The 16,294-nt window shown below is 48.0% G+C and overlaps 1 protein-coding gene across 6 annotated transcripts in view; it reads right to left on the bottom strand.

Annotated features, from left to right (window-relative positions):
* SRRM2 (serine/arginine repetitive matrix 2) overlaps window positions 1-16,294 on the bottom strand; it is a 549,687-nt gene that overhangs the window by 39,181 nt on the left and 494,212 nt on the right. For all 6 annotated transcript variants that reach the window (XM_033944768.1, XM_033944767.1, XM_033944764.1 and 3 more), the window contains one exon: window positions 14,468-14,782. In XM_033944768.1, coding sequence (XP_033800659.1) covers window positions 14,468-14,782 — 315 coding nt within the window. The remainder of the gene's footprint in view (window positions 1-14,467; window positions 14,783-16,294) is intronic.

Genomic DNA, 16,294 nt, shown 5'->3' with positions numbered 1-16,294 from the left:
GAGGCACTGCCTGAATGAGAACATGTGAATATAGTAAATCTTTTAGTGATATATTTTAATTGGTAAGATTAAGCTCAGAGACATGGAGGGATTAACAAGGGGGAAAACCCCCCAACCACCTCACCACCCAATAATTGCATGATCCTCCATTTTGAATTAAATGTGCAAAATTAATTTTTATATAAAAAACTTCAGTACTTAAAGTTTTAAAAGTGAAAAAGCAATTAGCTAATAGATGGTTTCAACGTGGCATGTTTCAATTGCTGCTTCAAAAAACCATAAAGACAGAAACTCAAAAGTCAAAAGAATGGTTTGTCAGAAAGAGTGGGTGAGATTTCTAAAAAAAGCAATTCTCTTATTTTTTCAGAGCACTCAGGAACGCTGCTTAACCAGTGGCATACCAAGGAGGGGAGGGCGGTCCACCCTGGGTGCACGCCCCAAGGGGGTGCACAGACGGCTCCCTCCTTATTCTGCCACTGCTGCTTTCCTTAACCAGCAGCAGTGGCAGTAAACAGAGGTGTCCCCGGGTGCTCACTCGGGAGGTTGTTCAGCTTCTGGCCGGATCCCCTGCTCAAAGCCGCGGGTGTCGGCTCCTCGCGCAATTCGCAGCTGTGTTGGAAGTGCAACGCAGCCGTGGATCGCAGCTTTGAGCAGGGGAACCAGACAGAAATGCTGGGCAGGGAAGAGAAATGTTGTTGCTGCACAGGGAAGGGGGGGGGGGCATAGAAATGCTGCTGCTGCACAGGGAAGAGGGGGTGTAGAAATGTTGCTGCTGTACAGGGAAGGGGGAGGGTAGAAATGCTGCACAGGCAAGGGGGGGGAGAGAAATTGCTGCACAGGGAAGGGGGTAGAAATGCTGCTGCTGCACAGGAAAGGGGGGGAGAAAAATGCTGCTGCTGCAGCACCCAATTGGGGAGAGAGACGGAAGGAGGAAGACAAGGGAGAGGAACCACAGATGCAGGGAAAGGAAAAAACGAAAGGCAATACCAGACCATGGAGGGGGAGGAAGAGATGCCTTGGCATGGGGGAAGGGAAGGAGATAGAAATACCAGACCATGGTGTGGAGTGGAAAGGAAGGAAGGAAAGAATACGAGAAAGAGAGAGATGCTAAAGCATAGGGGAGGGGGTGGTTACAGAAAAATGGAGAGGGGGTGAAGCTGAAAAGCACAGTTACTTACCGTAACAGGTGTTATCCAGGGACAGCAGGCAGATATTCTTGACTGATGGGTGATGGCACCGACGGAGCCCCGGTACGGACAATTTTAGAGTGATTGCACTCTAAGAACTTAGAAAGTTCTAGCTAGGCCGCACCGCACGTGCGCGAGTGCCTTCCCGCCCGACGAAGGTGCGCGGTCTCCAGTTAGTATAAGCCAGCTAAGAAGCCAACCCGGGGAGGTGAGAGGGACGCAAGAATATCTGCCTGCAGTCCCTGGATAACACCTGTTACGGTAAGTAACTGGGCTTTATCCCAGGACAAGCAGGCAGCACATTCTTGACTGATGGGTGACCTCCAAGCTAACAAAAAGAGGGATGGAGGGAAGGTTGGCCATTAGGAAAATAAATTTTGTAAAATAGATTGGCCGAAGTGTCCATCCCGTCTGGAGAATGCATCCAGACAATAGTGAGATGTAAAAGTATGAACTGAGGATCAAATAGCAGCCTTGCAGATTTCCTCAATGGAAGTGGAGCGGAGGAAAGCTACAGACGCTGCCATAGCTCTAACTTTGTGGCCCATGACAGAACCTTCCAGTGTCAGGCCCGACTGAGCATAACAGAATGAAACGCAAGCAGCAAGCCAATTGGATAGAGTGCGTTTAGATACAGGATGACCCATTTTGTTAGGATCAAAAGACAAAAACAGTTGAGGAGATGATCTGTGAAGTTTAGTGCGTTCGAGACAGTAAGCCAAAGCACGTTTACAGTCCAAGGTATGTAAAGCCTGTTCACCTGGATGAGAATGAGGCTTCGGGAAAAAAACAGGTAGGACAATGGACTGATTAAGATGAAAGTCAGACACAACCTTAGGGAGAAATTTTGGGTGTGTACGTAGAACCACCTTATCATGGTGAAAAACAGTGAAAGGTGGATCGGCCACTAGTGCATGTAACTCACTGACCCTCCTGGCAGAAGTGAGAGCTATAAGGAAGACCACTTTCCAAGTGAGAAATTTGAAATGTGCTGTGGCCAAAGGTTCAAAAGGAGGCTTCATTAAAGCGGAAAGAACCACATTGAGATCCCAGACCACAGGAGGGGGCCTAAGAGGTGGTTTCACATTGAAAAGACCCCTCATGAACCTGGAAACCAAAGGATGAGCAGAGAGGGGTTTTCCATGAATAGGCTCATGAAAGGCAGCAATGGCACTGAGATGAACTCTGATAGAAGTAGATTTGAGACCAGAGTTAGACAAGAAAAGAAGATAGTCCAACACCAGTCCCACTGCTAGAGACATGGGATTATGGTGATGTAAGAGGCACCAGGAAGAAAACAGAGACCATTTCTGTTGATAACACTGAAGGGTGGCCGGTTTCCTGGAAGCATCAATGATAGAACGGACAGGCTGAGAAAGGAGTGAGTGAGCCGAAGTTAGCCCGAGAGATACCAAGCTGTCAGGTGCAGAGACTGTAAGTTGGGATGCAGTAGGGACTGTTGATGCTGAGTAAGCAGAGAAGGAAACAGTGGAAGAATTATGGGTTCCCTGGAACTGAGTTGAAGTAGAAGGGAGAACCAATGTTGCCTGGGCCACCATGGAGCGATGAGAATCATGGTGGCTTGTTCCCTCCTGAGCTTGAACAATGTCCGCAGCATGAGCGGTAGAGGGGGAAATGCATATAGGAAGAGATTGGTCCAATCCAGGAGAAATGCATCGGGTGCCAGACGGTGAGGGGAGTAGAGTCTGGAGCAAAACAGGGGCCGTTGATTGTGAGGAGCTGCAAAAAGGTCCACTTGAGGAGTGCCCCATTGAGCGAAAATGGACTGGAGAGTCAAGGGGTCGAGAGTCCATTCGTGAGGTTGGAGAATTCTGCTGAGATTGTCTGCCAAGGAATTCTGCTCCCCTTGAATGTAGACAGCCTTCAGGAATAAATGACGAGCTGTCGCCCAAGACCAAATCCATTGGGCTTCCTGACACAACAGGCGAGAGCCCGTCCCTCCCTGTTTGTTGATGTAGTACATTGCAACTTGATTGTCTGTGCAATTGAGTAGTACTTGAGGAAAGAGAAGATGTTGAAAAGCCTTGAGGGCATAAAACATTGCTCGGAGTTCCAGGAAATTGATGTGGTGTTTCTTTTCCTGGGCAGTCCAAAACCCCTGAGTTTAGAATTCGTTCAAGTGAGCTCCCCAGGCATAAGGGGATGCGTCTGTGGTGATCACGAGATGATGAGGAGGTAAATGGAACAGAAGACCTCTGAATAGATTTGAAGATGTCAACCACCAAAGAAGCGACTGTCGAAGAGACGATGTCACAGATATGTATTGTGAGCAAGGATCCGTCGCTTGGGACCACTGGGTCGCTAGGGTCCATTGAGGAGTGCGCAGGTGGAGACGTGCAAAAGGTGTGACATGCACTGTCGAAGCCATGTGCCCCAAGAGCACCATCATGTGATTTGCTGAGATGGTAATCTGTTGAAACACCTGCCGACAGAGATGAAGGATGGTCTGAAGGCGGTTGGATGGAAGAAACGCCCTCATCAGAACAGTGTCCAGAATGGCTCCAATGAATTGAAGTCGCTGGGTTGGAATGAGGTGCGACTTGAGTAGATTAATTTCAAAACCGAACAGTTGAAGGAAGTGAATGGTCTGGTTGGTGGTAAGCAGAACCGCCTGAGGGGAATGAGCCTTGATCAGCCAGTCGTCCAGATAATGGAAGACTTGAAAATTGTGAGAGCGGAGATAGGCTGCTACCACAATCAGACACTTGGTGAATACCCTGGGAGAGGAGGCCAGACCGAAGGGTAGCACCTAGTACTGATAATGATGTTGACTGATGGGAAAGCGTAGATATTGCCTGGACGTCAGATGGATAGGAATATGTGTGTAGGCCTCTTTGAGATCGAGGGAGCATAGCCAGTCGCCCTGAGTGAGAAGAGGGTAGAGGGTGGCAAGAGAGAGCATTTTGAACTTCTCCTTGACCAAACATTTGTTGAGATCTCTGAGATCTAATATAGGTCTGAGGTCTCCGGTCTTTTTGGGGACTAGAAAGTACCTGGAGTAAAATCCCTGACCTCGCTGATCTGGAGGAACTTCTTCGATGGCATTGAGAAGAAGGAGGGATTGAACCTCTTGAGCAAGAAGGAGGGACTGAGACTTGTTGGAAGCAGACTCTTTTGGCAGGCCTAACGGCGGAGGAGTCTGAAAGTTGAGGGAGTAGCCGTGGGCGATGATAGAGAGCACCTACTGATCGGTGGTGATTACCTCCCATCGAGCCAGAAAAATGTTTAGTCGACCTCCTATAGGCTGTGGAAGAGGACATGAGGGAGGAAGACTGGCAATGCTCTGGAGAAGAGAGTCAAAAGGGCTGAGTTGGTTTAGGCTGGGCAACAGGTTTCATTGCAGGTGGCTGTTGTTGACGAGCCAGTTGGTGCTGTTGCTGCTGTTGTCTCCGAGGCTGAGGAGGATGAGGCTGAATTGGCTGAGCAGAGAACAGGCGCTGGTAAGACGTCTGCTGCCTAAAAGGACGAGGAGGAGGAGGTTTCTTTTTATTTTTCAATAAGGTATCCCACCTCGTCTCATGAGCCGAAAGTTTCTGGGTGGTGGTATCCAGAGATTCTCCAAACAGCTCATCACCCAGGCAGGGAGCATTGGCAAGGCAGTCCTGGTGGTTCACATCAAGGTCTGAGACGCGAAGCCATGCCAATCGTCTCATCGCTACAGACATAGCAGTAGCTCGGGATGTCAGTTCAAAAGTGTCATAGATGGAACGGACCATAAACTTCCTGAGCTGCAAGAGACTGGCAGTGCATTGCTGAAAAGCAGAAAGCTTGCGGTCAGGAATATATTTTTGAAAAGTGGCCATCTGCTGGATAACATGTTTCAGGTAAAAGGAGAAGTGGAATGCATAGTTACCTGAACGGTTGGCCAACATAGCATTCTGGTAAAGTCGTTTACCAAATTTGTCCATAGCCTTGCCCTCTCTGCCAGGAGGGACAGAAGCATACACACTTGAGCCTGCAGATTTTTTCAGGGTTGACTCCACCAGTAAAGATTCGTGTGGAAGCTGAGGTTTGTCAAACCCTGGAATGGGGATCACTTTATAAAGTGATTCCAATTTCCTTGGAGCTCCTGGAATGGTGAGAGGAGTCTCCAGATTTTTGTAAAAAGTTCCCCTTAAGATATCATGAAGGAGTAATTTTAAAAATTCCTTGGGAGGTTGGTCAAAGTCCAAAGCATCCAGGAATGCTTTTGACTTCTTAGAATCATTCTCCAAGGGGAGAGAAAGGGTGTCTGACATCTCCCTAAGAAATTTAGTGAAGGAAGAGTGCTCTGGCTTACTAGCAGGATCCTGCACTGATGGGTCAGCCTCGTCCGTGAAGAGGCAGTCACTTCTATGGGAGCGGAGCGTTTGCGGGGCCGGCGCGCAGTCTGCAGGACTTGGCTCACTGCATGTTCGACTGGCGGGCCAAGAACTGTAGGGGATGGCTTCTTAGCCGGCTTACCTGTGGGGTGCGACACCGAAGATACATCTTGCGGTGTCGAAACGACCGGTGCCGACTTGGAGGAAGTTGCCGATGCCGGGGTCGATGCCAGTGGAACTTCCATAGCAGCACCGAAAAGAATCTGCTGTTGAATTTGGCGATTCTTCAAAGTCCTCTTTTGAAGAGAACTACAGCGGGTGCACGTTTCAGCCCTATGGTCCGGACCCAAACACTGAAGGCACCACTTGTGCGGGTCGGATAAGGAAATAGGGCGTGCACACCGCTGACACTTTTTAAAACCCGGTTAAGGGGGCATGAAGGGAAAAACGGCAGTAGCAAAATCGAAGCCCGAGGCTTCGATGGTACCAACAGGCCCCGCCGGGGCCAACCGAAAAAAGTTGAAAAAAAGAAGACTTTTTTTTTTTTTTAATTTTAATCAAGAAAAGAATAAAAAAAGAAAACGTGAAAAGTTTCACGAAGAAAAATGCGCGAGCGGGAAGGCGAAAAAGATATATCCAACAGCCGTTGGAAACACGCGTCTTCTTAGCTCCGCAGAAACTAAGAAACTGGGGACTGTGTGCCTTCGTCTGGCGGGAAGGCACTCGCGCGGTGTGGCCTAGCTAGAACTTTCTAAGTTCTTAGAGTGCAATCACTCTAAAATTGTCCGTACCGGGGCTCCGTCGGTGCCGTCACCCATCAGTCAAGAATATGCTGCCTGCTTGTCCTGGGATAATGAATCATATGCAAAGGAGAGAAGGGACACAGGATAAACAGTTTATTGAAGAGACATAGAAAGAGGGAAGATGCCATATGGAAGAGAGAGAGGGTGGACAGTAGATGTAAGGGGTAGAGAGAGTGTGGGCAGTAGATGGAAGGGGTAGAGAGAGGGTAGATGTTGCATGGAAGGGAGAGAGGACAAACACTGTATAGAAAGGAGAGAGCAAAGAGAAGATAATTAAAGCAGAAACAACAAAAGTTAGAAAGATTTTTTGGTTGCTTTACTTAATAAAATGGTATTTTCTTATTTCTCATTATCTGTTTTATTTTTATTTGTTAATTTGTAAAGTGGTTATTGTTGTGTATCAGTTTTTTCAAATTTACATCTACTGTCTTTATATTTTGCACAGTATTAGCAGACTTGCGTCACTGTTTTTGTGGAGTTGTGGTGTATGCAGAGTCTGGTTTCTTGGCGGTTCAGTTTAACTTTTGTCTACATGTTTCTATTTTTAGTTTGTGATTATTCCATATTGGGCGAGGGTGTATCTCTGTTCTGTGTGTATGAAAAGGACATAGTTTTTAGTTGGCATTGACTGCAAGATCTGGCTTGTTTAGTTTTACAATGTATGTGTTGGTGTTCTAGTGCTCACTGCAGTGTTTAAGATGCTGCCTTTTCCTAGGTATACTCTTATTGTGCGATATGTGGATTGTTACTAAAAATCATATTTTTCATATAGATGGAGAGGGGTGTCAAAAAATGATGGGCCCCGGGTGTCACATATGCTAGGTACGCCACTGTGCTTAACGGCTTTTTCAGAAATCTCACCAGCTCTTGCTGACAAAGCATTCTTTTGACTTTTGAGTTTCTGTCTGTATGGTTTCCTGAAGCAGCAATCGAAACATGCCACGTTGAAACCATCTATTAGCTAAGTGCTTTTTCACTTTTAAAACTTTAAATACTGTATTGAAGTTTGTTTTTTTTAATAGAAAAATTCATTTTGCACATTTAATTCAAAATGGAGGATCATGCAATGATTGGATGGTGAGGTGATTGGTTTTTTCCCCCCCATATTAACCCCTCCATGACTCTGAGCTTAATCTTACCAATTAAAATATAGTACTACAAGATTTACTGTATTTACATTTATTATTGGAAGCTTGTGTATTATCATTGGATTCTTTTTACTTCCTGCATTGATACCATTGGAATATATTTTTTGAATGAGAACATGAGCAGGATAGTATTAGAAAAGAGAGCTAGCTAGACTGCATGCATTTATGTTATGTTTCTGGGTCTCTGTAAGGGCAGTTTCATAAAGCACAGTTACTTACCGTAACAGGTGTTATCCAGGGACAGCAGGCAGATATTCTTTACTCATGGGTGACGTCACCGACGGAGCCCTCGGTACGGACCTTTTTAAATAGAAAGTTCTAGTTGGCCGCACCGTGCGTGCGCGAGTGCCTTCCCGCCCGACGGAGGAGTGCGTGGTCCCCAGTTAGGATAAGCCAGCTAAGAAGCCAACCCGGGGAGGAGGGTGGGACGTAAGAATATCTGCCTGCTGTCCCTGGATAACACCTGTTACGGTAAGTAACTGTACTTTATCCCAGGACAAGCAGGCAGCATATTCTTTACTCATGTGTGACCTCCAAGCTAACAGAGAGGGAGGAGGGATGGTTGGCCATTAGGAAAATAAATTTTGTAACACAGATTGGCCGAAGTGTCCATCCCGTCTGGAGAAGGCATCCAGACAGTAGTGAGTAGTGAACGTGTGAACTGAGGACCAAGTGGCCGCCTTGCAGATTTCCTCGATGGGCGTGGAACGGAGGAAAGCCACAGAAGCAGCCATAGCTCGGACTCTGTGGGCCGTGACAGCACCTTCCAGTGAGAGACCGGCCCGAGCATAACAGAACGCAATACAGGCAGCAAGCCAATTGGAAAGCGTCCGTTTGGAGACAGGACGACCTAGACGGTTAGGGTCGAAGGACAAAAAGAGCTGAGGAGATGAGCGGTGAGCCCTGGTACGGTCAAGGTAGTAGGCAAGGGCACGCTTACAATCCAGCGTGTGCAGCGCCTGTTCCCCAGGATGAGAATGGGGTTTAGGGAAAAAGACGGGCAACACAATGGACTGGTTGAGGTGAAAAGCTGAGACCACCTTGGGAAGGAATTTGGGATGGTACGCAGAACCACCTTGTCATGGTGAAAAACAGTGAATGGTGGATCGGCGACCAGTGCGTGCAGCTCACTAACCCTCCTGGCAGAGGTGATGGCAATGAGGAAAAGCACCTTCCAGGTAAGAAATTTGAGCGAAGTTGTGGCAAGAGGCTCAAACGGAGGTTTCATGAGCGCTGATAAAACCACATTCATGTCCCAGACGACAGGAGGAGGCTTCAGAGGTGGTTTGACATTGAAGAGGCCTCTCATGAACCGGGAAACCAGTGGATGGGCCGTGAGAGGTTTTCCGAGGATAGGCTCATGAAACGCAGTGATGGCACTGAGGTGGACTCTGATGGAGGTAGATTTGAGGCCAGCATTGGACAGCGAGAGCAAATATTCCAGTACAGTTTCCACCGCTAAAGAGGTGGGATCGTGATGATGCCGTAGACACCAAGAGGAGAACCTGGTCCACTTCTGATGGTAACATTGGAGGGTGGCCGGTTTCCTGGAGGCGTCCAAAATGAGATGGACAGGCTGAGATAGATTCTCAGGAGAGGTCAGCCCGAGAGAAACCAAGCTGTCAGGTGGAGCGAAGACAGATTGGGATGTAGTAGAGACTGATGCTGCTGTGTAAGCAGAGTAGGAAACACAGGAAGAGGAATGGGCTCCCTGGAGCTGAGCTGGAGCAGGAGGGAGAACCAGTGTTGGCGAGGCCACCGAGGAGCGATGAGAATCATGGTGGCCCTGTCCCTGCGGAGTCCGCAACATCAGAGGAAGTGGAGGAAAGGCATAAAGGAACCGATCTCTCCAGTCGAGCAGGAATGCATCTGGGGCCAGACGATGAGGAGAGAAGAGTCTGGAACAGAATTGGGGCAGCTGATGGTTGTGAGGTGCTGCAAAGAGGTCCACCTGCGGAGTGCCCCAGCGAGCAAAGATGGAGTGGAGTGTTGAAGGGTCCAGAGTCCACTCGTGAGGTTGAAGGATGCGGCTGAGATTGTCGGCCAGGGAGTTCTGTTCGCCCTGGATATAGACAGCCTTGAGGAAGAGATTGCGGGCCGTGGCCCAGGTCCAGATGCGTAGAGCCTCCAGACAAAGGAGGCGAGATCCGGTGCCGCCTTGCTTGTTTATGTAGTACATGGCGACTTGATTGTCTGTGCACAGGAGAAGAACCTGAGGGCAGAGAAAATGCTGGAAAGCCTTGAGGGCGTAGAACATGGCTCTGAGTTCCAGGAAATTGATGTGATGTTGACGCTCCTGTGGGGTTCAAAGTCCCTGGGTGCGTAGATCTCCTAGGTGAGCTCCCCACGCATAGGGGGAGGCATCCGTGGTGATGATCATGGAGTGAGGGGGTAGATGAAAGAGCAGACCCCTGGAAAGATTTGAGGAGTTCAACCACCATTGGAGAGATTGCTGAAGAGACGATGTCACAGAGATGGGATGAGAAAGAAGATCCGTAGTCTGTGACCATTGGTTAGCGAGAGTCCATTGAGGTGTTCTGAGGTGGAGACGTGCCAGAGGAAGGACATGTACTGTCGAGGCCATGTGACCCAGGAGGACCATCATCTGTCGGGCAGGAATGGAGGGATGCATGAGCACCTGACGACAGACATGGAGCAGGGTCCGCTGACGATCGGAGGGGAAAAATGCCCTCATTAGTGTGGTGTCCAGAACTGCTCCGATGAATTGAAGTCGCTGGGTGGGAAGCAGATGCGACTTGGGGTAGTTGATCTCGAACCCCAGGAGGTGGAGGAGAGAGATGGTGTGATGAGTAGCTTGTAGCACAAGTTGAGACGTAGGTGCTTTCACCAACCAATCGTCCAAGTAGGGGAACACTTGGAGATTGTGAGACCTGAGGAAGGCCGCTACCACAATAAGGCACTTGGTGAATACCCTGGGTGATGAAGCGAGGCCAAAGGGTAGCACTTTGTACTGATAATGGCGGTGTTGTACCTGGAACCGCAGGTAGCGGCGTGAATTCGGATTGCTTGGGATGTGAGTGTAGGCCTCCTTGAGGTCCAGGGAACATAGCCAGTCGTGTTGAGAAAGAAGAGGATAAAGCGTGGCAAGGGAGAGCATTCTGAATTTTTCCTTGACGAGATACTTGTTGAGGTCCCTGAGATCGAGAATGGGATGGAGGTCTCCCGTCTTCTTGGGAACCAGGAAGTAGCGGGAGTAGAATCCCTGACCCCTTTGTTCCGGAGGTACTTCTTCGATGGCATTGAGAAGAAGGAGGGATTGAACCTCCCTCAGGAGGAGGGGGGTTTGGGAGGAGTGAGAAGCAGACTCTACGGGAGGGTTGTCCGGTGGAAGAGTCTGGAAGTTGAGAGAGTAGCCGTGGTGGATGATGTTGAGGACCCACTGGTCCGATGTGATGACCTCCCAACGGCTGAAGAATATGAGGAGACGACCTCCGATTGGTTGTGGAAGAGGTAGCGGAGGTGGAAGACTGGCTATGCCCTGGAGAGAAGAGTCAAAAGGGCTGAGAAGGTTTAGCAGGAGGAAGAGGCTTGTTGGGTTGATTGGACTGAGAACGAGCCTGTGCCTGGTGTTGGTGCTGCCGGGGCCGCCGAAGTTGTTGGGAAGGCGGATTGAGTGGCCTGGCTGAGAACCTACGCTGATAGGAGGATTGAGGCCTGTAAGGTCGGGCAGGCGGAGCCTTTTTCTTGGGTTTAATCAGGGTGTCCCACCTGGTTTCATGTGCAGAGAGTTTCTGGGTGGTGGAATCCAGGGACTCTCCAAAAAGTTCATCCCCAAGACAGGGGGCGTTGGCCAGACGATCTTGGTGGTTAATGTCCAAATCTGAGACTCTCAGCCAGGCCAGGCGGCGCATGGCTACAGCCATGGCAGAGGCATGGGAGGTGAGCTCGAAGGAATCATAGATAGAGCGGACCATGAATTTTCTTAACTGAAGGAGACCAGAGATATGCTGTTGAAAAAGTGGAACCTTTCTCTCCGGAAGATACTTTTGGAGGGCGGACAGCTGTTGAACCAAGTGTTTCATGTAAAATGAAAAATGGAAGGAATAATTGTTCGCCATGTTGGCCAGCATGGCATTCTGATAGAGCCTCTTGCCAAACTTGTCCATGGTTTTACCCTCTCTGCCAGGAGGGGTGGAGGCATAGACACTGGAGCCCTGAGTCTTCTTTAAGGTGGATTCCACAAGAAGAGACTCATGGGGCAATTGGGACTTATCGAACCCTGGAATTGGGATAACTCGATAGAGGTTATCCAACTTGCGGGGGGCCCCAGGTACTGTAAGGGGGTTCTCCCAATTTTTGTAGAAAGTCTCCCGTAGGATGTCGTGTACGGGTAACTTAAGAAACTCCTTAGGAGGTTGTTCAAAATCCAAAGCCACCAGAAAGGCTTGGGATTTTTTGGAGTCTGACTCCAGAGGGAGGGATAAAGCTGCTGACATCTCCCTGAGGAACTTTGAGAAGGAGGATTGCTCAGGTTTGGAGGTGGTATCGGGTGCTGAGGGATCCTCATCGGATGAGGAGAGATCCTCCTCGGTACCGGGGGGGGACTCTTCCCATAAGTCTGGGTCACGGACCTCTGGGTGCGCAAGCCGAGACACCGGGGTGGAAGGTTCGGTATGGTGAGTCTTGGATAAAGATTTCCCAGAGCGCACCGAAACGGTACCGGGAGAAGAGGACCGGCGTCGATCCTGGTCCCGGGAAGAATGGTGCCCCGCCCGGTCCCGAGGCGGATCCGTAGTGGTATGGGAGTGAACCACAGGATGGGCATGAAGTTGCTCAGCCGAAAGAATCGGCATGGAGGTATTAATTGGTACCGATGGGGTGGATACCGGTGGCTCGGTACGGGGCTCGGGCCGGTCTGGTACCGAAAGGAGCGGTGCCAGGATAGTAGGTAACAGGTGCTGGAGTTGATGTTGCAGTTGTTCCTGTAGTTGAGATTGGAGGATGGCCGCAATTCGGTCATCCAGGGGTGGCACCGGAACCGCTTTCTTTTGCTTCGGTTCCTTAGGTGCCGCTCCACGCCCCGGCGATGAGGAGGCCGATGACGAGGCACTCACCGAAATCGGGGCGGAGCGTTTTCGGGGTTGGCGTGAGGCCGGCAAGGTCGGTGTCGCCACTGTGGCTGGTGGACGCTCGAGGGAAGAGGGAGGCTTCTTAGCCGGCTTACCTGGCGCCAGCGGCGCCGATGTGGGGTCGGGTGGTGTCGAAGTAGGCGGTGCCGATTTTGATGATACTGCTGTCGATGCCGAGGAGTCCATCGTCGACCTGGTGCCGAACAAAAGATTTTGTTGGATTTGACGATTCTTGAGTGTTCGCTTTTTAAGAGTGGCACAGCGGGTGCAGGAGTCCGCCCGATGCTCCGGACCCAAACACTGCAAACACCAATTGTGTGGGTCAGTGAGGGAGATCGGGCGTGCACACCGCTGGCACTTCTTAAAACCGGCTTGCGGGGGCATGAAGGGAAAAACAGCCTCCGCAAAATCGAACCCCGAGGCCTGTATAATGGCAACAGGCCCCGCCGGGGCAAAGACGAAAGAAGGTTAAAAAAATAAAGTTTTTTTTTTTTTTTGATAAATCAAAGAAAAAGAAACCCGAAGGTAAAATGAAAAGAAAATGGAAAAAATTTCGCGAGCGGGAAGGCAAAAAAGTGAGTTCAACGGCCGTTGAAAAACACACGCGTCTTCTTCGCTCCGCGGAAACGAAGAAACTGGGGACCACGCACTCCTCCGTCGGGCGGGAAGGCACTCGTGCACGCGCGGTGCGGCCAACTAGAACTTTCTATTTAAAAAGGTCCGTACCGAGGGCTCCGTCGGTGATGTCACCCATGAGTAAAGAATATGCTGCCTGCTTGTCCTGGGATAAATAAAGCTTCCCTTTGAAAATCTAGGCTGGAATGAAGAACTTCATTGGTACATATACTGTACTAAATGAAGGGAAGTTTCCAGCCCAGGGAATTTACCTTATTATTACTTGAGCAAATTCCTTTAACACTGTCCTAATACTGTCTCTACTCTGCCTATATCCTTTCAAAAGCATCAAAAAAGCTAAATACTATATCTAAAGTTTGTTTCACATGCAAAATTTGATAAATTTAAATTTTGCATACTTTGCTCTTAAATTTCAATTTTTTGGGCATTTACCCTTGGAACCTCTGGTTTGTACCAGAAGAAACAAAGTGAGATTAATTGCCCTGCTTCTGGGTTCTCAGCCCACTGCTTCAGAGCTGCCAGGTTACCCATCTCCAGTAGGGAGACTGTTTAGTCGTTCCTGGTTTTTTTTTTAACTTCTACGAGTATCTCAATTCAGTGTTCTATTGGTAGTTCTGATATCACCAATTGATATCAGCACTTCAGATACCACAATGTATCAGGACTGGCTCAGAATTTCTCTCCTGGAACTGGGTAAGTTGGCTGCTCTCCAGATCTAACCATTATGTCTCTTTATTCTACTCATCTTCATTTCTAAAGCTCTACTAGATAAAGAAACAGAAACATGATGGCAGATAAAGGCAATATGGCCCATCCGCAGTAACCATTATCTCTTTCTCTCTTCAAGAGATCCCAACATGCCTATCGCAGGCCCTTTTGAATACAGAAACATAGAAAGATGTATGCAGTGCTGTACACATTATATGCACATAATCTAAGTTTTTTTTTGTACTTGGGGCAATGTGACTTGCCTACATTCACAAGGAGTTGCAGTGGAATTGAACTCAGCTCTTCAGGATCTCAGTCAACTGCCCTAACCATTAGGCTCCTCCTTCACTTCATTCAAAGCATGTGCATAGTCTCCCTGCTCACTAACAAACAGTTAATTGCTATCATGCTCACAGCTAGGCTCTGCATTTTTCCCTTCTACTTCTGGAGGAGTGAACATATGGAGGCCACAAATATACTGTATATTTGCCTAGGGTCCCATATAGTATTAATCAAGTTCTGCTCATGGCTTTAGAACTTTGGGAATGGGAAAGCAGAACTGACTGCACCTACCGCCTTGGAGATAATAAAGGACTCTCTTTGGTTCCGGCTTTTAGATGAGCCTGGGATTTCGAGTTGGACCGTGATGATGATGAAGATGAAGAAGAGGAGCTGGAGGAGGAAGAACTGGAGGAGGAAGAGTCTGAGTCAGAGGAAGAGTCTGAGTCGGATGAAGAGGATGAGGAGGAGCTTCTGCTGCTGCTACTAGAGCTAGAGGTACAAGACTGCTTCTTCACTGGGTGAATCTTTGAAGCTACTGTCACTTGCTGCTGCTGCTCCTTTTCAGTCTCCTTCTGGTCTATTTCCTTCAAACTGGGAGCTGGACACCTAGAAGCACCAAGAGCAATTATGCATGACTAATTCCCAACATATAGTTACACAAAAATTAGGATAAAAGCAAAGCCAGCTCAAGAATTGTGACACCCAGAGCCAATTTCTGCATTGGCACCTCCCCCACACCTTCTATATTAAGTTTTTCCCACCTAATGCTGGTGATAAAGGGCACCAAAATCCTGAATCCCAATCCGGCATCTCTCCTTCCCCATTCGCAGAAGGGAGGGAAGAGAGAGGGAAAAATGCCAGACTGTGTTTTTGGCACCTTTTATCACTGGTGCCCTAGGCCAGGGCCTCACCTGGTTCATAGTTTGAGCTGACCCTGTATGAAAAGATCATGTTCAAAAATTCAACTGCCTTTCTGGCTGGGATCTAGCAGGTGATGGAAATGCCCAAATGTATCACAGAATGTTTGTTCTCCAAGGTGACTTGCATTCATGGACCTAAAAATGGCATTATCTAGATTAAATTAAACTTTAAGCTTATATACCGTATGTTCTCTACAAATATAGAGCTTAACACGGTTTACAAAAATTAAAAGGGAAGTACAGTGGGAGTTGGTGATAGACAGTGGGAGTTGGTGGTAGGGGAAAGCGGAAATTTACATTTTTGATTACTACTTTTTGTCCTCCAGAAATGTATCCAACTTTTGTGGATCTGTTTCCCATAGCTCTAGCATTCAGTGTAGAACTGCTCCTTCCTCTGAACAAACTTACCTATGTCTCTTGAATAATAGCAGCTTGATAAGAGTCATAGAAGCAGCTCTGTGGGTGCTTGAGCAACCCTAATATTGAACAAACTCCTTGACTTATGTCCAGGGAGAGGCCATTTCTGTTGGGTTTAGCACCCACAATAATTTTGAAAAGTTGACTCTTCTAAGAGTCACAAATCATATAATCAAATTACATGAAGAGCATCTACAGTACTTTCTAGCAAGAGCTTTGCTATTAACTTGAATAGTCAGAATAATGTGTATAAATAATTGGGGTATGTAAGACTAGGGGCCGGGTTCTCAAAAACTTACCGTGCCTTTAACAATGATCGCAAAACCGGTTCCAGCCGGTTTAGCATGACAGTATTTTACTGCTCAATTATAAGAATGGCTCATCATGGTCTTTTCCGAGCTTCCTAGCAGCCTCTGATTCTACCATGCAAATGTAGTACAACGAGGTCATTATTATTAAAATGGTAGTAAAATGAGCTCATTGATATTTAAACGAGCACTCCTGGCAATTCTCTATCATCGCTGGGTTATTCTCCAAGTGAAATGCCAGCTTTTAACGACTCAAAATTACCAGCTGGTCCAGGGGTGCTGGTACTGTGAAAAGTGCATCTCAGGTGTGTGTTTCTGGCTATGGTTTATGATAAAAATAAAATAAAAAACCCACACAATTCACATAAATTATAGTAATATAGTGATAAAGAAAATCATCTCAAAAGCACATAACATAGTAGATGACATGTCTTGAGTGAATGTATTATAGGCATGTATTAAAGGTGTGTCTT

Source organism: Geotrypetes seraphini, chromosome 5, assembly GCF_902459505.1.
Source record: "Geotrypetes seraphini chromosome 5, aGeoSer1.1, whole genome shotgun sequence".
In the NCBI taxonomy this organism is placed as follows: Eukaryota; Metazoa; Chordata; class Amphibia; order Gymnophiona; family Dermophiidae; genus Geotrypetes; species Geotrypetes seraphini.
Note: the sequence above shows the minus strand (reverse complement) of the source record. Positions and strands in the feature narration are given on the sequence as shown.